We start from the raw sequence: 25,715 nt of genomic DNA on the forward strand, positions 1-25,715 counted from the left end.
AAACACCTAAATGTCATAACCTTCAGTGTTATTTTCCTGTTAATGTTAGTTATGCATCCATCTTCCTTTTAGTTTTTCTATGTTGCACAGTACATTTTATTGTTTATCTTGATTTTTCTATGTTGTATTTCTAATTGTTTATCTTGAGTTTCATGTAATTCTTAGATGATGGGAGTGGAACTTCGTACAAGCCTTCCATGCTTCGTTCCCTCCTTGCACTGTTTTTTTAACTTGTGCTAAATAAATAAATCCTAAAAATCCTAAATCTATATGTATATGATGTATATATTTCTATACGGTGACACACGGAGCCTCAGAGAACAACACAACTTCTACACAACTCTGCATTGTGCCTCTTTCCCTCTCCTCTGTGTGTGTAACCAGATCACAGAGCTGCACTAGTTTATAGAAATCACTGTATATCAACAAGGTCAATGTCCACATCGCTGCAGCTGCAGGTCGGGGTTTTGTGTTGTGTTGTGTTGCTACGGAGATGCCCTGGACTACAAAATCATATGCTCTGGATGTAAATGGACCAACAAACATCATCATATTCAGATTGTTAAAGGGATGGTTCAACATTTTGTCAAATTGGCCCATTGCCATAATCCCTATAGTCATAGCAGTAGGTTTGTTACCTTTAATTGTCGGTGCAAGCTGTTTTTAGAACGGCGGAGCAGAGCTGTGAGCTGCTCAGAGCTACGCTACGGAGGCTCATTATGGGATTTCTTGGTTTCCCTCATCAAACTCATCAAACACACAATCCAACAACTCCACAACGCTCTGGTGGACAAGTTGTGAGCTGCACATTCACCACGCTATGAGATAATAACACAACGTTACCAGACAGAGTTGTTGTAGAGGGAAATTCATGTAAAACCGCTGATGCACGTTGCCTTCAGGGACAGTTTTTCATCAAGCAGTCTCTGTATTTCCCTCTAAAACAACTCTGTGTGGTAACATTGTGTTATTATCTCATAGAGTGGTGAATGTGCAGCTCACAACTTGTCCACCAGAGCGTTGTGGAGTTGTTGGATTGTGTATTTGATGAGTTTGATGAGGGAAACCAAGAAATCCCATAATGAGCCTCCGTAGCGTAGCTCTGAGCAGCTCGCGGCTCTGCTCCGCCGTTCTAAAAACAGCTTGCACCGACAATTAAAGGTAACGAACCTACTGCTATGACTATAGGGATTATGGCAATGAGCCAATTTGACAAAATGTTGAACTATCCCTTTAAGAGAAGGAGAAAAGCAGCTCCTATACAACTATCAGATGATGTTTTTTGCACATCGTCCAGCTGCACCAGGTTTGTCTCCTATGCTTCAACAAACTCTTTATATCGTGTACATATTCTTTTACGATAGTTTCTTCCTTATTTATATTTAACTATTATTCTATTTTTGTACTCGTGCTTATTTAACAATCTTTTTTTTTTTTTTTTGTTCTTTGCACAAATGGATCAGGTCAGATTCCTTTCAAGTGGAATAAAAGCAGCAGCAGCAGCAGCAGCAACAACACAGTCGTAGTAGAGGCTGAATTTAGCTTCACATAAGACTCCTGTGTACTGGAAATGTCATGTGACTCCCCAGAGTGAAGACTGGATGAAGACTGGATGAAGACTGGATGAAGACTGGAGAGGAGAGAGAGGGGGGGGGGGTACCTGGGCACGGCTCCGAGGACGATCAGATTGGCCTTCTGCTTGTTGTTTCCTATGACGGCGTTCTTCATGTCACTGTGGAGGCAGACACAGGGTCAAGGTCAGAGGTCAGAGGTCAATCTGACTAACTTCAGGTCTTGTTGTGAGCACTTCATCAGAAAACATGACACAAAATCCTGAGTTTTTCCAGCTAACTCAGGGCTCCAGACTCATGTTTTCCTACCAGGAGCACAGTGACCCCCCCTAACTTAATAATTTAGGAGCGCAAGCAGAACATTTTGGGGCGTAAATCAACTTGCAAGGCAAATATTCACATTTTCTTTCCATTCATGTATCAAATAATCATGTAAGATTACAATACAGAGTTGTTTTAGAGGCAAATACAGCCGGAACTACATTCCAGACATGGCTGCTGGGCGGAGGGATTTCAGAAGCGCAAAGTAGTTCAGAGTATTTGCTTCATGTGTCGTAATGTTACATGATTATACGTTATTATCTCATAGCGTGGTGAATGTGCAGCTCACAACTTGTCCACCAGAGCGTTGTGGAGTTGTTGGATTGTGTATTTGATGAGTTTGATGAAGGACATGGGACCTGTACCGTTCACTGAGCAGCTCATGTCTCTGCCCCGCCGATCTCAAAACAACATGCACCGATAATTAAAGGTGATGAACCTACTGCTATGACTATAGGGGTTATTATGGTGAGAGGAGGATCTGACTAAAATGTTGAACTGTCCCTTTAACATCTTTTCCACGACCACAGCATGCGTCTTCCCACATGGACGGACATGAGACTGCATCAGTTAAGTTGTTGTCAGCTGAAACATAATCATCTAATAATCATAATTATCCAATGGGAGCTCTTACTGTAGCTATTAGCTTAGTTAAATCCAATTGGTGACTTTTTTCTTTTCTTTTTTTTTGAACGGGCAGTGTATAATATAAGTTTATCTGATAGTAGTGGAAGTGTCCAGAGATCTGTGTGGTCAGCAGACAGACAGAGGTCAGACACACTGATGATGAGAGAGGTCACACACCACACACTTGGTTGTAGGGACACAGAAAGAGCCTGTTTGCTTGTGTTCACTAGGGATGTCACGATTATAGATTTTCTTGGTACGATTATGGTCAGAGAAATAATCACGATTATTATATTCAATAATTTTACAACAATATGAATGTGTAAAATCAAATATAGTCAAAATATATAATTGCATTACCAATTATATAAACAAATTATTAAAAGTATTATACGGTTTTTTTTTTTATCTTTTTTTTCTTACAAATGAGGCACTAACGTTTAAATTGTGTGTGAACAGATGTGAACAGACCCTAAGAAGCGGCCTATTTTCGTGGCCTAAAAGAGGTTTTACCTGAAAAAAAATACACATTTCCATTGTTCGCTGTAATATAATTTTTTCCAGCCCTTCAAAGTTCAGGAAAAACACAGTTTTTATTTGGACCTAACCAACTGCTGATCGGCGGGCGCTAACCCTGGGCGGAGGGATATGTGAGTTGGTTCGGTCCAAATAAAAACTGTGTTTTTCCTGCACTTTGAAGGGCTGGAAAAAAATATATTATAGCGAACAATGGAACTGTGTAATTTTTTTCAGGTAAAACCTCTTTCAGGCCGTGAAAATAGGCCGTTTCTTTGGGTCCATTCACAACACTGTTGTAAATCTCTGGGCAGGGCTATTATGGGCTGGCGTTGCTAACGGGAGGAGTGCAGAGAGTCTTCTACTGCAATTAAAGTACTTGGCTATTTGGAGATCATACAACCCCACTTTTTAAAAAATGCTACTATCCCTTTAATACCGTGATTAATTGTGAAAACAAGTGATGGTGACATCCCTGGTGTTTGCTGCATTTTCCGTTTTCCTCCCATGCAGCCTTTTCCCCCCGGCTCTGCTCTGCTCTGCAAGCGCCCCGGACGATATCAAATAGCAGGTGAGCGAGCGAGGCGAGTGGAAAAGTACAGCTGCAGCAGGCCGTCGAGTCAGTCAGTCAGTCAGTCAGTCAGTCAGGTGCTGCTGGGCCGGTGGAGCGGCCGTAACCAGAGCTACACTCCTCACAAGTTAAAAATAACGATGCAATAGTCAAGAGTCCAGGTCACTGCAGTTGAGACAGAGAGTGAGAGTCGTCGGATTGGGGAGGGGAAGGGGGGGTGGAGTCACACTGGACAGTCAAATGCATTTGGAGATGAAAGGCACTGCAACATGTAAACACAGAGGTCACAGCACCAATATCATGAGTAATGTTTTCTCCACAGTGTGTGATAGAAGTCAAAGAGCGAGAGATTCTATTAGGCGATCTATTCAACAACCTGTGAAAGACATTTTACAGCAACACCAGCTGGGGGGAAAAAGAGGAAGAGTGTGGCCTTTATTCAAATAAAGTATGTCAGTTTCCATCATAATAAAAAAAGAAAAAACAAATGTGTTGGAGTGAAACACAGCGACTGAATAAAGTCCACTCTCTGGCTCAGCTGCAAAAAGTTGTCAAGTTGTTAATATTTACTATAAAAAGAATCAGTGCAAAAGTCTGTGTATCTGCATTGAGGATAAAAAAAAGAGTGTGTACAGGTGAGTGTGTGTGTGTGTGTGTGTGTGTGTGTGTGTGTGAACTTACATGACTCCCTGCAGCACTTTCTGTGGGTCGGGGTCGAACAGTCTGTCAACATAATGGCGACTGGTGGCAGTGACCTCCTGTGTTGAGGACAAAGGGGACAGACAGACACATTATTAGAGACTAAAAACCACTAACACGACAATTTGCAAACTGGAGCGATCTGCACCTGGCAGAAAGACAGAGTAAATGTATACTTTATGACCTTTTATGATGAATAAAAAATACAGCATATTGCTACATACTCCTCTATAGTTAGGGTTATTATATCTACCTGGGATATCCAGATGACCAAATATTAGAGAAAAAACTGCAGATATTTGATAATTTAAAGGGACAACGAGGAGTTTTGGAAAAGCGAAGCGTTTTCACACTACATTTATGAGCCTCCGCACCGTGAAATTCTTTGACAGGCGCAAGACAGACTCATGTTTTCATTCATCAAGAATTAAAGTCAGAGGTTGGAAGACGATCACATACCGTCGTAGTTCCGACCATAAACGGAGATTCGGCGGCGTTATTCTCATGACTCGCCACAAAACCGAAAGTAAAGAAACGCTGGTCGGCTCGCCCAGCATTTCCACCACCACTAATAATAACAAAATAACCATAGAGACAAAACCATAGATTTATAGAAAATGGACCATTAACAAGTGGTAACGTAGATTCATCCACATTAACGTGAGACTTTTTTATAACCAAATAGAAACTCCTCGTTGTCCCTTTAAATGAGTTAAAGCAGAAGTAAGCGATCCGGTCGTTTTGGCTAATGCTGCGTTCCAGGCAGGCTTTTGAAACCGTAAATTACAGCTTCAAGTCACAACTTACGACTTTGTAGCGTTCCAGGCAACACACTCGTGTTTTTCCGACCTGTTTTACCTGTGAAAGTCACTATAACGGCCACTCGTAACTTCCGACCCGTGAACTCGTACCAGATCGAACTGGTACGACTTCACAGGTCGGAAAAACACGAGTTACAAGTTGCCTTGAACGCACCATAACTTCTTGTCAGCCGATGGAGTTAGCAGCCCCCGCCCTCGTCATGGATCTATTGGTCCTCGTCCCTACGTCACCACATTCAGGCGCATCCCTTGGCTGCACACACAGAGAGGACCGCCCCTTTATGCCGTTCTCTCTCCTCGTTGGATAAAACTTGTAGGATACAAGGAAAGTTTTCTCCTCGGCTCAGAGCAGAGCAGAGTGACTGAGAGACCCGTGTTTCAGACCAAACACTCTATGTAAGTGATTGCTGTGGGAAGATAGAACTATTTAAGACTTATATTAACACAAAAATATCGCTTACTTCTGCTTTAATCCTAGAGTTTTTAAATTGCTCGACACATACAGCAGCATCATCCATGGCACCAGGAGGATCCTTCAACAGCTGTTACATGTGGCGCCCGGCGGAGGCTGAATGTGACACCCGGGAAACTTTGTTTATATCACAGTCAGACGACTTTAACCAGAACCTTCCTTCCACATGGCCACAGAGAGGAGTGAACCCAACTCGACTGACTGACTACACGCTGCTGATACTACCGGCCCGCTGGCGCCAAAACACGGTGCTGGCGAGGCGCTCGGCACATTCTGAACCTGCATGGGAAACCAAACCACCACTCGGACATGTGCTCGTTGTGTTTAGCTTGAATGTGCATGGCAACACAGTGGCGGCATCATGCAAAAGATTGGGCCAATGTCTGTTAATGTGAACGGTTCAGCAAATGGAAGGTTAAACGATCTCCAAAAGACATGAAGTTGAACATGAAAACACTCTTTTTCAATGTTTTCAATGTAGTTTTCTATAGTTTTAGAGTGAAAAAGGGAAACAAAAGAAAGGGAAACCCAGGGGACTTGAGCTCTCAGATAACTTTGACCAAGGTATCAGACCAGATATTTACTATTTACACACTGGGATAGTTTCCAAAGGGGGTGCTAATAGCCACCCTACTACCGTAACTATGCAGGGGGGCCAAACCTTTGCTGAGGGACCTTTTCCTTTTAGATTAGATAGATTAATACTTGATTCATCCCTAAAGGGAAATTCACATTAGTTAGGCAGCTAAAAATGACACAAAACATGAACACAAAAACATGATAAGAAGTAGGCTATTGTATAACACAATTGCAGCAGGAACAAATGACCTCCTAAATGTTGTTTTGAAAATGTAAAAGATGAACAGGACAAAAATATAGTTTAAAATGTAAAGGGAATGTGTCATCTGTAACTTTATGCATTTTGGAAATCATTTCATCTTCCACTTGCTGAACTGTTCACAGTAACATTCATTTTAAACCAGGGGTGGACAAACTTTTGCATGATGCCACTGTAGCTACAGCACATAGCCTATATTATAACACAACTTGGACTTCTCATGATCAAAAAGGGGGGTAATTATGGTCTGTTCTGCAGCAGTGATCCTTCTGCATGGACCTGGCGTGGGGGCGTTTCACTACTAGTGTGATCCTGAGTAAGCTCGTTTCCTGCAGCCAGTTTGATGCCAACTTTGACCCAGATACACCTGTAGGCCTCCGTCACCTGATTGGGATAAATTAAAAACACCATACTAACTATTTCCTGGACTTTAAGCTGCTGACAGAGCTCGTTTCCATTGAGCGGCGTTAGCCATCGCTAGCTTCACCGTATGCTAACTAGTGGTTAGCTAGCAGCTAGCCGTAGCAACAGTGTAGTGTTTGCTACTGTCATTAATTGGCCAACTGCAGCGATGAGGAGCGAGTAAGTGATATTAAACAGCTGGAATATAAAGCTCGGTCCTGTAACTGTGTTTTTTCACTCTGCGTTTAGCGTTTTTTAAAAAGAAAACGTGTTTGGACTGTTTCAGTGGTGACAGCAGCACTGTCACTTAGCAGTTAGCTGCTAACTCATTCCGAATGTGACACTGACAGCTACTGGGGGCGCTCGGTTTTGTTCACTTTACACACCGACCGGGGCGGGCGGGCACTAATCCACTAACCCATTTTTGTTTAAAGGATAAAACAGCTTATTTTATAGTCTCAGTAAAAGTAGGTCCCAACTTGCAAGACAGTTGTTGGCAGTATGAACAATATACTTGTAATTTCCATTGAATGGAATCGGACAAAGAGCTATTATTACACTCATTATAATCCACCTAAATTGAAATAAAAAGGAAGCAATATGCACACACACGTTTCCTAGACATGCAAAAAATAAATGCTTCCTTTTTTTTCCTTGGGGGATTCAGCAACATTGTGTTTTTGTGGAAAAGCAGGACGCATTGATCGACAGAGACTCGCTCTGCTTTCCTTGTACTGCAAAAAAGATGGCATTCAATACCTATTTTCATGAAACTACAGGTGACAAATTGGCATTTTCCCATGACTTGTGAGATTACTACCAGTGGTGTAGTCTAATTTGTTGTAGTCGGTACACTGTTCACCTGTATCACATAGATCAGGCATGTCAAACTAATTTTAGTTCAGGGGCCACATACAGTGCAACTATAAACATTTCCCTTAGTTTTAGAGCAAAGACATACATCATTAAGATGTTTTACATTGAATAAACTATCATTTTACATCACATATTACGCACAACTTGAAATCTCTTGAGGAAAATGTGTGCAATTTCAACAACATTATGCCTCTAGACTCCTATGTAACTTTCTCACCCTGACATTGACTACAGTTATATAGTTTTGTTAGGTATAACGTTGGTGAATATTCTGATTCTGATTGTTTGATTTCTGTCGCTTGTTTCGACTCTCGACTGCAAAACTAGTTTACCCTTGGGTATCAATAAAGTAACCTGAACCTGAATAATAAGTAGTGAAATAATACTTGAGTGAAATATTGATGCATTTTAAGTGGGTATACCTCATAGACTGTATATAAAATATACCTGCATATCACATAGAATACACCACTGATTACTACGAAATGCATAACATATTTTAGAACTTGAAAACATCAAATCAGTGCTTCTTCTTTCTATTTAATTTAATTTTTTAAAATAATAATATATAAATGAAATAAAAGGAGATGCCTAACGTATTCACAACCACGCGCTTCTTCTCCCACATGTGTTTAGGAATACCGCCGTTATCTCTCCTCATTGGATAAAGGTTGTAGGATACAAGGAAAGTTTTCTCCTCGGCTTACAGCAGAGCAGAGTGACTGACAGACCCGTGTGTCGGAAGATATAACTATTTAAGACTTATATTAACACAAATATTCCACTTACTTCTGCTTTAATGCATTATAAGTGGGTATACCTGCACATCACATAGACTACACTGATTACTACAAAATGCATAACATATTTAGAGCTTGAAAACATCCAATCAGTGCTAATTATTTTTATTTTATCCTATTATTATTTTTAAATAATAATATATAAATTAATTAAAATGAGATGTCTAACATATTCATAACCACGCGTTTCCTCTCCCACATGTTTTTTTTTAAAGGAATGTACCCGCCCGCGCAAGGTCAGTCGGAGTATAAAACGTTCGCACCAGCAGCTACGTAGGCTTCACCACCACCACCGCTGCTACATGTTGCAAGCAAAAAAGCCCTGTGAAGTTGTTAGCTCGCAGGGCTAACAACAAGAACAACAGACAGAAACCTGCACAGTTTGACTGGTTTAAATCCCACCGGTGGGAGTCAAGTCAACGTGGCGTTTAAATCTCACACCGCGACACTTGTCTAGTTGTCTAGTAGGAAACCATGAGAGCAGCGACACTCACAGACAGCACACTGATGCGGAGAGGGGCCTCCAACAAGCACGCCATCTCTGGTCTCTTCCCCCGATCGAGCGCCCCAATCGGCGCAGCAGTCTGCAGACACTCCGCCCCCCGCGTCCCCCCCTCCAGAGCAGCTGTAGTGGAGAGAGCGGCTTTTAAAAAGAAAAAGATAAGGGGGGGAGAAAAAGAAAAAGAAAAAGAAAAGTAATAACAACTGCGGCTCGGTTTGCAGCTGCAGCAGCTCCGATAATAATAAAAAACAAAATAAAAACTGTTAATTATCTTTATCCTGTGTGCGTGGTGCTGAAGTGAAGTGAAGTGTCTCCACTAGCAGCAACAGCAGCAGATATTCAAAGAGAAACAACAGCGGCTAAGTTGACGCTGTCACAGACCGTGGATTTGTCAATGAGGTAAATTTTGTTTATAAATGTGACGTAGGTGAAGTCTCGATCAGGCTCAGATTCGACACAACAACTTGTCCCATGCAAACCACAGTAAAACAAATCCATTTTTAATCTGATTAATGGCGTTTTGCGAAAATTTTTCCCCCTTTTCACATTGGTATCAATGCCACCAGTGCACAATTATATTGATTATCGATTATGAGCACGTTCAGTTTACTTCAGGTGTGATTATTAATTTTCTGCACCACTGCACATTTTTGCACTATGCACTTTTCACTATGTATGGTTGTATGCTCCAACGGAATTTCGTTGTTATTTATGGCAATGACAAATAAATGATGATGATGATGATGATGATGATGATGATGATGATTTAAAATATGTATTTTTCAAAAACCATCTTCGCTGACATGTTTTCTATTATTGATTTCTAATTGTCACTATTATTCACATTAATATAGTACAAAAATAAATAAACAGCTTGAAGACAAGAAACAATAGCGTTTTTTTATTTTTACGATTTCTTTATTTTTTGTATTATTATTATTTAGCTACTCCGATTTATGTTGAATTAAAATGCCTAATATCAATCAGTGTATCAATTCGCACCTTATCTATTACTTAATAAATCCCCCTTTTTGTTTTTTTGCACTTTTGCACTGCACTTAATTTTCACCTGTATTGTGACAGTTTTTTTTTTTAATCCTCAAAAAAAAAAAGACTAAACAATGCGTAAACATGAATTAAAATGTATTTTATGTATTTTTTGTGTCGAATCTGCTGCCGGTGATCTCACAGCCGTTTTTACGTAAGGCTGTGACGCACGGCGCATGCGCAGTCACTGACAGACGCGAGGTGGGAAAATTCATTCTCTCGTGTCTTGTGCCGAAGCTGCAACGACGATATAAACATGCATTTCAGAAACGTTTTGTGAGTTTACAGCCTTTTAAAAACCCGGACACACACTCTCCAGTTCTTCATTCATCACCGTAAGTCCACAGTTTGTCCAACCTGTTGTGTTGTTTCCGTGTTTTAGGAGCAAGAGTTTCTATTTTCTAACACTGTTTGGTTAGCTTTAGCATTAGCTCGCTACCACTTTCTGTTCTGTTGCTGTTTGGTTTTAGCTGATAATAAGTTTCTGATAATAACGAGCTGTAACTAGAGCTAAATACACGGAGCAGACCACATATATACACAGGCCGTGTAGCTGGACTCACATGTGTCAGAAATGAGTCAATATAGTCAATAAAAAACTGCTCTGCTGTCTCAAGTTTTCAAAGCATCTCTGAATATTTAATGTGTTTAAAGTGATATCAGGTTAAGTTCATGTGCACCAGCCTCTCCATCCTCACTCAGTAACTCAACACAGAGAAAGTTTGTTCTTTCTACAGCTGCAGTTGAGTTATGTTTTCGTTTTATTTATTAAAATCCAGAAATTAATCTAATTGTCCATCACAGTTCCCCAGAATCTGTGTCTCATATCACGTTGAAAAAGATCTTATAAAATATTTATAAGTAAAATTTTGGGCATTAAAAGTAAAATAATCATTCATAATTACTTGGAAATCTGCAGAAGTATTGTGTTTGAGTTTCACAAGATATTAGTCACAGAAGAAAATGTAATTTCAAATGTCAAATGGTAAGGACCAAGTTCAAACAAATGTATTTCTGTGGTGGGTGTTAAAGGGATAGTTCACCCAAAATTCAAATTTCACTCATTATCTACTCACCCTCATGTCGACTAAGAGCTGTGAGAATTTTCAGAGTCCTCCGTCCCTTCTCTGAGTTACGGGGGGGTCCGTGCAGCAGTATTTGTCCATATAATGGTTGTCAATGGACACCAACTTTCTTCGTCCAAAAAGACACACCAAAAAACATCCAAATACCTCCATACTGCTCGTCTGTAATGTCCCTCTTGTATTGATGCCCCGACATGAGAAATTGTTCCACCGGTCAGTGCAAATCATGAGAGATTTGCACTGACACAGGAAGAGCAGTGAACTGAGACACTGGGAGCTTCCGCTACAAACAAGCTTAAAATATAGACTTATTAAATTTTTTTCGAAACAGTTTCTCGTGTCGGGGCTTCAATACAAGAGGGACATTACAGACGAGCAGTATGGAGGTATTTGGATGTTTTTTGGTGTGTCTTTTTGGACGAAGAAAGTTGGTGTCCATTGACAACCATTATATGGACAAATACTGCTGCGCGGACCCCCCTGTAACTCAGAGAAGGGACGGAGGACTCTGAAAATTTTCACAGCTCTTAGTTGACATGAGGGTGAGTAGATAATGAGTGAAATTTGAATTTTGGGTGAACTATCCCTTTAAGCGTAAGAGAAAGGTTGTCCAAATGTCTTCAGTTTTAGAGGGTAGATAAGAAAAAGTTGGCGAATTTATAAAGAAATATGTGATTAAAGGTATTGGCTGTGAATTTTATTTCATTTTTTATTTTTTATTTCTATATTGTTGGCTGTCAACTGGCATGTCATCTGATGTAAGTGTTCTTTTGTTTTAGGGAAAAAGCTGGTATTATATGTTTACTTCATCCTGCTCCTTTCAAATCCTAGGATTGGAGCAAATAATAAATGAAATGAAATTAAAACAGTTACCAATTAACACATTTATTACCTGGCATTTTGCAGCTCTGTCATGTATGAATTAGACTTTTTTTATTATAATTAACATCGCTGTAGATGTGCCTAAGTCAAGTCAACCTAAAACAGATTAGAAGAGGAAGGAGGTACATGCAAACAATAAAATTAGATAAAAATGTTGATAAAATATAGACAAGGACAATGTATAGTCGACAACAAACATTATAAAACACGTAACAGTCATGCAGAGCAAAACACAGACATAAAAAGCATGAACAGTAAGATAAAGACACATAAAACAGACTGACTCCATAAAAGCAGAGCGACAGTGAAAATATGATTGAGATGTTTTGATACTGATCAACGTACCCGATCCTGCAAAAAATGGGTCGACACACAAAGTTCAGGTGTCTGAATCATAACAGGAAGGAACAAATCTCTAGAAAATAGAAGATCACCAGTGTTTTTAGTCGTACAAACCAACAAAATCACTGCCGACTGTTTGATTTTGACTCTGCAGCTCCCCCCCGTCCCCCCGTGCAGCTGCAGCATGAAGATTGCGGTCGAGGGCTGTTGCCATGGCGAGCTGGACAAGATCTACGAGACCATCGGCTACCTGGAGAAGAAGGAAGGGGTGAAGGTGGACCTGCTGCTCTGCTGCGGAGACTTCCAGGCCGTCAGGAACGAGGGGGACATGAAGTGCATGGCGGTGCCGGCCAAGTACAGAACCATGCAGACCTTCTACAAGTCAGTTCTCCTCCTCGTTATCACGTTTAAAACTTTATAAAATATGAGTTAAAACATGTAAGGCGAGACACTACAGGCAAGAACACTGTTTTTGGGCTAGTTTTCTTCCTTAACATGTCTTCTTTCAGAAAAATCTAAAGATACGGTAGAAAATCCACATTAAGGTTTTTATTTTATTTCATTTTGTCTCTTTCGTCGGTAGATTTCTCCTAAATTCACTAAAAGTTAACATGCTACTTTGACATACGGTGCTGTGCTTGTTATTCTGACCCATGTCATATCAGGTATCATTGTAAAGCTCTCTCTCTCCTGAACAATGATGTAGGCTCCAAAAATTGTCATTTCCTTTGTATCCGCAACCAATCGTAAAAGTACGATTTACATTAACAATCTATGGAATTTTACAGTACAAGTCTTTAAAGGCCGTTTTCTCAGAATGGGTTTTTCCTCAGACTCTGAGCTTCAGACACCAAACCTTCCAGTTTTATTCCTGTCTATATTCTGAAGGTTTTTACAGAGGGGATTGTTGATATATCATTCACAGCCTCATTTATACAACATTTTATTCCTAAAAACAGGCTAAAATTAATTAATTAAAATTTTTTAGGGCTGGTGACAGTATTTTCTCATTTACAGAGTGATAAAAAGAGATATCCAAAATCCTCCTCTGTAAAAACTTCTGACTCTAATATGTAAACAATATAAAACAAGAATTTTGAAAGTAGCTTCATCCATTGTTCAGATTTCTGTTCTGGAAATATATGCAAATTAGCGCATATTTCATCAGATATTGCCTCATTTACATATTTAAACATAAAATTTGACAAAACTTGTAATACAAAAAATAAGTGTCTTAATGTGAGTGATAAACTTGGGAAGTTTCATGCTGATATCTGTTAGTTGAATTTTTTACCCTATTCACCTGTAGTGTCCCACCTCTCTCCGCTGCAGATACTACTCTGGAGAGAAGAAGGCTCCGGTCCTCACCATCTTCATCGGAGGAAACCACGAGGCCTCCAACCACCTGCAGGAGCTTCCCTACGGAGGCTGGGTGGCCCCCAACATTTACTATCTAGGTAGATACACGCAGATGTTTCACTCTGCCTGTTAATTTGTTTTCTGTTGTTATCACCAGGCCTGACTTCACCACCATGTGTCCTCCTCTCCTCAGGTTACGCTGGAGTCATCCGCTACAAAGGGATCAGGATCGGTGGCCTGTCGGGGATCTTCAAATCACACGACTACAGAAAAGGTTGAGTTTTATCACGGCCTGAATGGTTTAAATCATCAAATCAGATTAAATTAAACACAACCTGCAGTGTGTTTTAGGGATGTCACGATTATATTATTATTTTTTTGGTACGATTATTGTCAGAGAAATAATCACGGTATTGCGATTATCACGATTATTATGCATTAATTAATTTCACAACACTACTCATGTGTAAAATCAAATATAGTTAAAATATACATTACTAATTATAAAATATTTTAAATATCTATTAAAATATGACCAATTATTAATCCGCCAGGGGAAGTGTTTTGAAATATTCAAGTCATTAATTGTCATCTACTATACCAAATGTCTAAGTTCATTTTAATCTTTTTTTTTTTATTACAAATGACACTCTAGCATTTAAACTCCTACCAATTCAGTGCTACATTAGGTAAATGGACCAGTTCTGTGCATTTACTTTAACATTGGCGCCACATCTGCCGACACAGTTCATACATAATCTTTTTTTGGAAAGTGAAGGTATTTAGGAATCTTTGCGATCAATTAATTGTGGCGTTTAATACCGCGATTAATTGTGAAAACAAGTAATTGTGACATCCCTAGTGTGTTTATAAGGACTGTGTGCTCTCTCAGGTCACTACGAGTTCCCTCCATACAACCCTGACACTCTTCGCAGCGTCTATCACATCCGAAACATCGAGGTGTTCAAACTAAAACAGGTAAATATCAGCTTGTTGTTCTATGTTTTAAGCAAAGAACAGATCATTACCAGAACATTTACAAAACTTGTTCAAACTGGAGGAAGGGGACAACAGACTGAAGCTTGAGTTTAAACATACATTTGCAAGGCTAAAAAGCTTAAAACAAATGTGTATTTCTGTTGCAGGTGTAAAACTGTGGCATTCACAAAGCAAGGAATTCAAAAGTTGTACAAGTATGTCTCAGTTTAAGAAAATGTTTAAAAAAGAAAGAGAAAAGGAAGGGGAAAAAAAGTAAAGATAGATAGACGAGTGGTGTCCACTGCTATTTTGTTTGTTTTCTTGTCACTACTATGTTTCATAATCTTTAATATTTTGAAATAGAGAATAATATTGGTGTTGAAGTAAGCCAATGTAATTATAACAACAGAGAGGGACAGGTTCTATAAGTTTTTCTTCATCCTGCTCCTTTTCATTCATGGTGACTATGTTTTGTATGTAAATATGTGCAACCATGTGTAGAATGTACACCATGAATGGAATAAATCAAAATGAAAAATGAAAATGAGTTATCTATGGCAGGGGTTCTCAACTATAGTCTCACTCTTGGACCCACATTTTCCCATGGTCATTAAGTCGCGACCCACTTTTATACAATTCAAACCGAGATTTATTTTTTTTAAGCCTTTAAAAACTCATTTTGCCCTTTATTGAGCAAAGTGCATTTCAGAGCACATGAATGAAACTGAGGAGGACCATGACAACTGCATGTACGGAAGTGAATAAAAAAATATCAAACTGCACAAAATGGAGACCAACAAAACGATATATTTGACTTCTAATGCATCTCTGCATTCAGAGCATATTCACAAAAGTGAATAAATATCAAATTGCACAAAATAAAGACCCACAAAACAAAACAAGACTCACTGCATTCAGGCCACATTAATAAGAAACTGATATCTTTGCATTCAGAGCAAATGGAGCAAATAATAAGAAACTGAGGAGGACCATTACAACTGCATGTGTTCACGTGTCTCGTGCCTTTCAAAATAAGTTATTTTACAAAAATAAAAGACATGTCCAACATCAGATGTGCATTAAATATTCTTTACTTTTTTGACCAGCTGTCATCCAGAACGGGTCCGCGACCCACTTTTGGGTCCCGACCCACCAGTTGAGAACCACTGATCTATGGAATAACTATAGATATTAATTCATAAACGTGTATTTTCCTCTCAGATCCAGATGCCCGTGGACATCTTCATGAGCCACGACTGGCCTCGGGGGATCTACTACTACGGCAGCACGGGGGAGCTGCTGCGGAAGAAGAAGTTCCTGCGTCAGGAGGTGGAGTCGAACACTCTGGGAAGTCCTGCAGCCGAGGAGCTGCTGGCCCACCTGCAGCCCAGCTACTGGTTCTCTGCTCACCTGCACGTCAAGTTTGCTGCCGTCATGCAGCATCCGGTGAGAATGGCAGCTGGGATTTTTTACTGCTGGTGTCAATTTAAGCCGCTGGTTTTCAGAGTTTTAAAGAGGAACAATTCAAGTCTGGTATGGCAAAAAACGCGACTAAAATTGATGCAAAACCAGAGTTACACCATGGCTACCCGGCGCTAGGGATAGTCACAACGCTAAAGTATGGGGGCAATTCTTTCAACCACAAAAAACAATCTAATGTTCTATTTGACTCTAATTGAATTACAGATATCTGCAACACATTTCCATTCTGGCTTTTAAAGGAGAATTCCGGTCATTTTTGACCCCTAAATGCATTTCTGTCATGCACAACTACGTTCTTCCTATCCGCAATTGTCATTTCAGATCCACAACTATGTTCTTCCGAGGACAAATGACATCACTTTTGCCATTCATGTGTATGGGGGTTTGTCATTACAGATATCTACAATTCAGTTGCAGATACAGATATCCATCTGTGAATTACGGATATCTGTAACTGAATTACGACTAGTACTAATTCCAGTTTGAGATATCTACAATTTGATTCTGACTAGTCATAATTCCAGTTCAAGATATCTTTAATTCACCTCAATTAAACATATCTGCTGTACATGTCCCTTTTCAGATATCTGTAATTAAATTAAGTTTTGACTATTCAAAATTACGTTGTAGATATCTGTAAATGGCATTATGACTAGTCATAATTCAGTTACAGATATCCATAATTCACATAGCGGATATCTGCAACTGAATTATAGATATCTGTAATGACAAACCCCAAACACATGAATGGTTAAAGTGACGTCATTTGTCCTATAGGAAGAACGTAGTTGTGGATCTGAAATGTTCTTTTTGACGAGGCAACACTGAATTACAGATATCTTGAATGAAAAATCCAACTATTCGAAATGTAATTACGACTAGTCAGAAAGACTAAAAGGGAGGGAACACTGGACTTTATCTCCAGCTATCAGACATGTTTCATTTATTTAACCATCACTATTACTCCAAAGCTGTTTAATTGAGGTAAAAAAAATTGCATAGTTCCTCTTTAACAAGTCTGGGTTAAAGTTTTCTTGTATACAAATGTTTTCCCACCACCTGAGTGAATCCTCTTCTCTTCAGCCTAAAGGTAAAGCTGCTCCACGTGTGACCAAGTTCCTGTCTCTGGATAAATGTTTGCCCTACAGGGAGTTCTTACAGGTGAGAGGATGTTTAGTTTGTTTACATCTGGGATTAAAGGATAATTACCGTAAAAAAGGGTTATTTTTCATTTTTCCAGCCTCTTTAATCATTGCTATTGTCTTGGAAGTTACATGTACAAAAAAATTAAACACAGAGCTAAAAAAACAACAAAAAAAACAACAAAAAATCTGTTCTCTAAAATTTTCTTGGTTTGATTAAAATATTTTTAAAAAAGGCGATCACATTTTAACAAAGAAAGAAAGAGGGTGTTGTAGATCTCTTTCTGTAGAAACTACTGCTGTCCTGTCACTGCTGCTGCTCTGTCTCAGGCTGGGTATAAAACGATAAATTAAAGGGGAATTACCGTTTTTTTTAACAATCTGGACCTTATTTCTAGCATAAAATCTGATCATTTCCTCACCCAGATAACTTTGGTGTCATTACAAGTGGTTGTGATGAAATGAGCTCCAGCCGAGAGCCGCATATATCCGTATAATGGAGTCTACAGGGCAGCAGAATGCAGCCTCTAAATAACACATTATCTGCAGAGAAACTCCTTCATTTCACCAATATTTAGTTGTGATAGGCTAGTGCTATTCCCCTCTGAGTCCGGGGTTAGCTGTTATCAACATCCGGGGTCTGTAGGTTGACCTACTGACCTCTGACCTGGGTGATGTCATCTCTGAGCGCTGCACGGCTCATTCTGATAATAATCATTCTGCTTCGGCATTCGGGTCCATTTTCATCTCAACTAGCCGGAGCTTTAGTGAGTCCAGGTTGAGGAGAGGAAGCCTGTGGAAGCTGAACTTCATCCAGCTGCTCATTTTGTTCTGACAAGTCGGAAACACGCAGAAACAAACAGTAGCATTAGCGGTAGCAACAAGCTCAGAGATGACATCATCCAGGTCAGAGGTCAGTAGGTCAACCTACAGACCCCGGATGTTGATAACAGCTAACCCCGGACTCAGAGGGGAATAGCACTAGCTATATTTCACCTTTCCGTTTTATATTCAGATTTTACCAATAAACCTTGACAAATATTACACACTGGACCTTTAATGCTTGACGCATGATGTCATGCCAGGTGTAAACGGGATGAGAGATAAAACTCTAGTTGAAGGTGAAGCGACAACAGCAGTGATACAAACACTTTGTTGTTGTTGTTGTTGTTGCAGATTGTGGACGTTCCAGAGAGACCGGGTTCGTCCGAGGGTCTGGAGTACGACCCGGAGTGGCTCGCCATCCTCAAAGCCACGAACCGGCTACAGAGGACGACCGCCCACCCCTGGAACCCGCCGGAGAACAACGGCCTCCACGAACGGTACAGAGACAGTGCTGTTAGTTTTAAAGGGATACGCCAACTTTTTTTTTTTTTACGTGTCTTGCCTCACTCCCGAGTCCATGACCAGCAGATAGACACCATCCTTTCGACTGTGCGTGCAGTAACAAGGGAGATAGAGCCGTATCGCCCGTAATTAGCTTAGCTCAAACACTGGAAGTGTATGGGTAGTGTTAGCCTGCCTCCTACCCGAGCCTAAATCAGCAGTCAGAAGCTGATTTCATTTCAGCTCTAAACTCTGTAAATATATCACTTTATCCACATTTCAAACATGTTTAGGTGAGAAAGTAGCCGTTTAGATCAGCAGTGTGTCGTTAATTTGTCTAAATACCAGCTGTTTACAATTTTGTTCGGACGAATTCGGCGCTACTCAAGCTAGCCGTTGTGACCAACGCACTTCCGGTTACTTTCACAAAATAAAACACCCGTTGCCCTTTACATAGAGAAAACCATGACGATAGAATTTGTGCTTTTACTTTGAAACAGGAAGCTAACCTACCCTCGATGTAGCTAGCTTGAACCAAAATAAACCGTCTTTGCTTGAACCCTCCGTTTTGACCGATCTCGTCCCGTTAGCGGCATTTGACCGCTCAAGATGCCTTACCGGAGAGTTTTGTCAGCTCTGAGACGAAGATCGGCCCGCCGGTTTCCGTTTAGAGTTGCTGAAGAGTTTCTCTGATGACTTTAGGTGGAGGCAGGCTAACACTACCCATACACTTCCAGTGTTTGAGCTAAGCTAATTACGGGTGATACGGCTCTATCTCCCTTGTTACTGCACGCACAGTTGAAAGGATGGTGTCTATCTGCTGGTCATGGACTCGGGAGTGAGGCAAGACACGAAGAAGAAAAAATGTTGGCGTATCCCTTTAATGCACGGTTACTTTTTATTAAATTGGGACTCGTCATGTGCAAAAGTTTGGGCGCCTCCTCACCCGGCGGTCAGTACCTTTTAATTACCTCCTTGCAGATATCACAGCTTTGCACAACGCTTTTTATAGCAGCTCAGATTCTTGCTATTCTTGATTTCTTTCTTTTTATTTTTTTAGGAATTTTTAGCTTCTCTTCCCCACAGATGATTTCAGGTCAGGGGGGATATTTTTAGTCTTGTCCTGCTCACACAGCATTTTTAAGATCTACACACACACACACACACACTCAGATTGTCAGTGATGCTCAGGCTCAGGGGACCGGGGGGGTTGTTACTAAAGTTTCCTGTGGAGTGAATTCTTTGGCCTGTTTTTGGATCATTGTCCTGTTGTAGGAGACTTCAGGACACGTGCATCCGAAATGTACTGATTTTTACAGGAATATATATTTGAGACATAATAGAAAGGCAAAATATTTCCACCTGCACATTTAACAGTTGGTTAAATAGTTGGGATAGTTCAACATTTTGGCAAATTGGCCCATTGCCATAATCCCTATCATTTTAGCAGTAGGTTCGTTACCTTTAATTGTCGGTGCAAGCTATTTTTAGAACCGCGGAGCAGAGCCGTGAGCTGCTCAGAGCTACGCTACGGAGGCTCATTATGGGATTTCTTGGTTTCTCTTCATCAAACTCATCAAATACACAATCCAACAACTCCACAACGCTCTGGTGGACAAGTTGTGACCTGCACATTCACCACGCTATGAGATAATAACACAACGTTACCACACAGAGTTGTTTTAGAGGGAAATTCATGCAAAACAGCTGATGCACGTTGCCTTCAGGGACAGTTTTTCATCAAGCAGTCTCTGAATTTATGGCAATGGGCCAATTTGCAAAAATGTTGAACTATCCCTTTAACCCACTGAAAGGAGGACACCGTCAGTTATTTGATTGTTCCTGTTGCTTGTAAACTGGTACGAGGACAGAACTTTTAGGTTTCTCTTTTCTTCTGGTTGTGATAATCTTGTAGCTGTGGATGTTTGATTCACTGAAACATGTTGACGTGGTCGTTGTGGTCGTTGTCGTTGCAGGTGGGACTTCAGAGCGTCAGAGGCGGACATGATGCAGGTGGTGGAGGACGTCAGCGGAGAGCTCGCCATCCCGGACAACTTCACCCGCACCGTGACGCCCTACGACCCCGGCCGGCCGCAGCCCCACGCCGCGCCCAGCTGCAGCACCAACCCCCAGACCACCGAGCTCTGCGCCACCTTCGGCCTCACCGACATCTACGCCCAGGTAGGGATCCAATATGATGTCACCATTACCATTACTTGTTTTCACAATTAATCACGGTATTAAACGGCACAATTAATTGTTAATCGTAAGGATTCCCAAATACCGTCACTTTCCAAAAAAAGATTATGTTGGAACCGTATCGGCAGATGTGGTGCCAAAGTAAAGATAAATACATGCACAGATACTGGTCCATTTATCTAAAGTAACACTGAATTGGTAGGAATTTAAATGTTACTGTGTCGTTTGTATTGTAAAAAAAATGATTAAAATAAACTTAAACATTTGGTATACATGACAATTAATTAGGCTACTTAAATATTTCAAACACTTCCCCCGGGGCATTAATAACTGGACCTATATTAGAGGGATAGTTCACCCAAAATTGAAATTTCACTCATTATCTACTCCCCCTCATGTGGACTAGGGGCTGGGAGAAGTTTCAGAGTCCTCCGTGGCTTCTCTGAGTTACAGGGGGTCTCGGCGTAGCAGTGCATGTCCATATGACGGTTGCAAATGGATACCAACTGTCTTCGTAACAAAAAGACACACCAAAAAACATCCAAATACCTCAAAATTTGGATGAACCGGGAAGAGGAGCTTCGAGAAGCTTCCGCTACAAAACAAGCTTGAAATATAGACTTATTTAATTTTTTTCGGAACAATTTCGCATTTCGGGGCTTCAATACAAGACGGACATTACATACGAGCAGCATGGAGGTATTTGGATGTTTTTTGGTGTGTCTTTTTGTGACGAAGACAGTTGGTATCCATTTGCAACCGTTATATGGACATGCACTGCTACGCCGAGACCCCCTGTAACTCAGAGAAGCCACGGAGGACTCTGAAACTTCTCCCAGCCCTTAGTCCACATGAGGAGGAGGAGTTAATGAGTGAATGAAATTTCAATTTTGGGTGAACTATCCCTTTTAAGAGATTAGTAATGTAACTATATTTTGACCATATTTGATTTTACACATTCATAGCGTTGTGAAATGTATTGATGCATAATAATAATCGTGATAATCGTTAATACTGTGATTATTTCTCTGACAATCATCGTACCAAGGAGGGCGTCGACGGGCCGAGGACGGTTCAGGGCGGCGGCGGCTTGGAGGACGAGGACGAGGACGGGAACAGCGTGGGGAGCGCGGACGAGCCCAGCGAGTATCCGACCGACACCTCGGGACTGTCGAGCTCGTTCAACCCGGACGAGATCACGATAGAGGACGAGTGGGAGGAGGAGGAGGGAGAGGAGGGGAAGACGAAAACAGAGGCGAAGACAGAGAAGATCTCCACGCCGAGTCCTCTGGTTCTGCCCGAGCCCAAATGCGACGACGCCTCGACGCCGCCGACGACTCGCCTTTCCCTCCCCATGAACCTCCCTCCTCCCGCCCACTCCACCCCGGCCGCTCCGGCTCGCTCAGAAAGCCCGGGACTCTGCTGCGAGGGCGGAGACGAGGGCGAGGGCGAGGACGCCTCGGCCGCCGCAGCACGCATCCTGAAACGCACCAGCGACGAGGCCAGTAACCCCGGCAGCAGAGGCCCCACCCCCCGGATCAAACGCCGTAACCAGGTCATCTACACGGCGGCGGCGGACGACGACGACGAGGAGTGTGAGGATTAATTATTTAGTCTGTGTTGTTCATTTGTAAAAAACCAAAAAGTCGACATTTAAAGGGGAATTGCCGTTTTTTTTTTTTTTAACAATCTGGACCTTATTTCTAGCATAAAATACGATCATTTCCTCACCCAGATAACTCTGGTGTCATTAAGCTGCGTTCACACCGGACCTTTTGTTTTTCGAACGAGCGACGAGTTTACATTTTAAGTGAATGCAAACGAGCGATTGAGCGTTTAACAGGGATGCAAACAGCGCGCCGAAAAGCGAAACTCGCTTTTTTCATGACCAATTAGGTGACTTGTGTGAATCGTTCAGATCCGAAGAGTTTTTGTTTTTGGGAGGGGGGGGGGGGGTCTCAGCGTCTCAGCGTCTCAGCTGGGGTCAGTAAAATGTTTTTCTAACAGGCTGACAGTGACAATCACGTGAAACTGAGGCGAACTCATTCATGGTCTCTGATTATACTGATAACAGCCGACCTCCAATGTAGACGCGCGACGTGCGCGCTCATTAAAAGCGGCGCGTATCCGCGTGCAGTCGGTGCGACGGCGACGCTGTTTTTTCCCCCGTGCATGTCATGGATGTATTATATTAACGGTGCATGTCCGTGGAGCTGTGCACCGGAGCTCTGCCCCGTTTCAGAGGTGAAGGAAGCCTTAAAGACGTCGCCTCCGCGATGTGGAATGTGTTCAATTAAAGTGAAACTAACACATTATAGGCCTATATGTCCATTGCACACTGAATGAAACATCCCATGTCTTTATTTATTCAGTTTATTTTAATAGTAATAATTATGACTAACTTTCAGTGAAGACCTAAAAATCAGTATCTCCAAAATGGAAATATTGCAAAGGTTTTTTTTTTTTTAAGCATTTTTAATATAGAAATGTTGAGCCTTCTGAAAACTATGTCCATCTATATGCACTCAATACTTAGTTGGGGAAATTGACTTTTCCGTGATATTGTAATGTACTTATTTGTTAATGGTGAGCGCTCCCCCCCCCCCCCCCCGGAAATTCCTCTCTTTTTTGGTCCTGACCCGTTTGCATCCCTGTATTTAGAGGCTGCATTCTGCTGCCCAGTAGACTCCATTATACGGATATACGCGGCTCTCGGCTGCAGCTCATTTCATCACAACCACTTGTAATGACACCAAAGTTATCTGGGTGAGGAAATTATCGGATTTTATGCTAGAAATAAGGTCCAGATTGTAAAAAAAAACGGTAATTCCCCTTTAATTTATCGTTTTATATCCAGCCTGAGACAGAGCAGCAGCAGTGACAGGACAGCAGTAGTTTCTACAGAAAGATATCTACAACACCCTCTTTCTTTCTTTGTTAAAATGTGATCGCCTTTTTTTTTAAATATTTTAATCAAACCAAGAAAATTTTAGAGAACAGATTTTTTGTTGTTTTTTTGTTTTTTTTTAGCTCTGTGTTTAATTTTTTTGTACATGTAACTTCCAAGACAATAGCAATGATTAAAGAGGCTGGAAAAATGAAAAATAACCCTTTTTTTTTTTTAAGAAATGAATAAATGCCATCACACACACACACATCATTGTACAGCCACATGGCAAAAAAAAAAAAAAAAACAACACTTCAAAAGGACTAATAATAAAAATGTGGCTGTTTGTTAATAAAGTCTTTTGTTTCACTTATCTGAGGCAAGTGAAAGAAAAGCAATCAGCGTCCTGCCGTTCACAGCTTTATTGACACGTACAAACTGAAGGTGCTGATGGGAAATCAAGTCTGAACACAGAACGGACTGTGATCAACGAAGAAGGAGGAAGTGAATGCAGTTTATTTTATGTTATGAGCTTCTTGAATACCTATTGAAAATGTGTGTTTTACTCTCCAAACAGTCCAATTTGAGACCCTCAATTAGTTCACTATGTTTTGATCTAAATGTCTTGATTATGTGGTAGTTCAGGTTATTTGACAAGAGGTTGTGTGAGGTTCTTCTACTTGTTGTGTCCCTGTGCTGCTGTGGATGAAGCAGCTTTAAAAAAAAAGATGTGTTTTAATCACCTTTTTAAAAAGACATTCCCACAGAAAATAACCCAATATTACTTTAAATGTTTTATTTGAATCAGTTTCATTCATGGATTTATCTTGCGGCCAAACAACCCTTTACTTCTTTGGAACTACATTTTCTCAGCCGTTGAACTACTGTATTCCTACGCACAAGCGAAACTAGGTGCGGTGCATGATGACCGTTTCAGCGCCGGAGCAAACACGGTAGTTAAACGGCTGAAAATGTGGTTTCAAAGTAATAATTAAAAAATGAAATACAAAGCGATAAATTAAGTGTAGATGACTAACTAACCGTTAACTATCACGACGATCATCCGCCGTTGGACGTAAGTAAAGCGCAGCAGGTGCACTTGTCCATTGTGATGCGGCAGCAGTAGAGAAAATATAGTTCCAAATCAAAGGGTATGTCAGCAAGATAAAGAGATTTAAAAACTGTTATGATTCATCTTCTAGAGCATTTTCTTAGCTTTATCTTGTCGACAAACACCACTTTACATTGGAACTATATTTTTGTCAACCGCCACCGTATTACTACGCACAATCGTATCAACAGTTAGCGCCGTAGTTGCAGCTGTGTCTAAAGCTGTATTAGCTACAGTAGCTGAACAGTTGAGGAAAATATTGTGCTAAAGGAAAATGCTGCTTCACAGCGGGAGAAAGCGGCTAAAATATTCGAAATAAAGTTTTTCATCGCTTTTATGTTGCCGTCAAAAGTATTTGACTGTGGAACTACATTTTCTCAACCGCTAACCGTATTACTACGCACAAGCACCGAGCTCAAACAGTGGATCCGCGGAGTAATATATAGAGTTAGTTGAAATGTAGTTTCAAAGTAAAAGTCTTGTCTAACTGCAAGATAAAGCAGTGACATTTTTCAAAATAAAGCAATAGTCAAACTGTAAAAACATTAACTTCTTCAGGGTTCCTACGCAAGTATGGAAAGTATGGAATAATATGGAATTTGATTTTATACATTTCCAGGTGTTGAAAAGTATGGAAAATGGAAATATATTTATCTTAATACTTATTCAGTCTTATTCACATTTTGTATGCGCTATTGTAGGCTACCTAGCTACAATCTCCTGGAAATTATTTGGTTTCATAATGGCATACACATTCAGAATAATGAAAACAAATGATTAATTGCATGATTTATTAACATGATACACAGCTACTTACTCAAATGTCACAATTTTTTCTTTTTACTGAGACGCTGCAAAA

General features: G+C 40.6%; 2 protein-coding genes across 3 annotated transcripts in view; one reads left to right on the forward strand and one right to left on the reverse strand.

The window, feature by feature from the left end:
* The window catches only part of armc8 (armadillo repeat containing 8), a 29,087-nt gene extending 19,982 nt beyond the window's left edge, over positions 1 to 9,105 (reverse strand). The window contains exons 1-3 of the mRNA XM_083997048.1: positions 9,009 to 9,105; positions 4,288 to 4,364; positions 1,661 to 1,732 (exon numbers count right to left, since the gene is read on the reverse strand). Of these exons, the coding sequence (XP_083853174.1) occupies positions 1,661 to 1,732; positions 4,288 to 4,364; positions 9,009 to 9,053 (194 nt within the window). The 5' untranslated portion in view covers positions 9,054 to 9,105. The remainder of the gene's footprint in view (positions 1 to 1,660; positions 1,733 to 4,287; positions 4,365 to 9,008) is intronic.
* A 3,438-nt stretch (positions 9,106 to 12,543) lies between these two features.
* On the forward strand, positions 12,544 to 24,570 carry dbr1 (debranching RNA lariats 1). Of its 2 annotated transcripts, XM_083997050.1 has the most exons (10): positions 12,544 to 12,753; positions 13,705 to 13,829; positions 13,925 to 14,005; positions 14,624 to 14,709; positions 15,931 to 16,155; positions 17,275 to 17,352; positions 18,510 to 18,655; positions 20,636 to 20,840; positions 21,907 to 22,453; positions 23,716 to 24,570. In XM_083997050.1, the coding sequence occupies exons 1-10, from the start codon at positions 12,557 to 12,559 to the stop codon at positions 23,718 to 23,720; spliced, it is 1,695 nt and encodes a 564-aa protein (XP_083853176.1). In that variant the 5' UTR covers positions 12,544 to 12,556; the 3' UTR covers positions 23,721 to 24,570. The 2 variants fall into 2 exon arrangements, with proteins under 2 accessions (XP_083853176.1, XP_083853175.1); XM_083997049.1 differs by lacking the exon at positions 23,716 to 24,570 and having other exon boundaries at positions 21,907 to 22,510.
* The last annotated feature ends 1,145 nt before the right edge of the window (positions 24,571 to 25,715 follow it).

The sequence above is a fragment of the Trachurus trachurus genome (genome assembly GCF_905171665.1).
Source record: "Trachurus trachurus genome assembly, chromosome: 21".
Classification (NCBI taxonomy): Eukaryota; Metazoa; Chordata; class Actinopteri; order Carangiformes; family Carangidae; genus Trachurus; species Trachurus trachurus.

Coding starts and splice junctions, on each gene's coding strand:
- dbr1 (XM_083997049.1), top strand. CDS start 12,557: ATGAAGATTGCGGTCGAGGGCTGTTGCCATGGCGAGCTGGACAAGATC. Junction 17,353..18,509: donor CCTACAGGGAGTTCTTACAG/GTGAGAGGATGT, acceptor TTGTTGTTGCAG/ATTGTGGACGTTCCAGAGAG. Junction 20,841..21,906: donor TCACCGACATCTACGCCCAG/GTAGGGATCCAA, acceptor CATCGTACCAAG/GAGGGCGTCGACGGGCCGAG.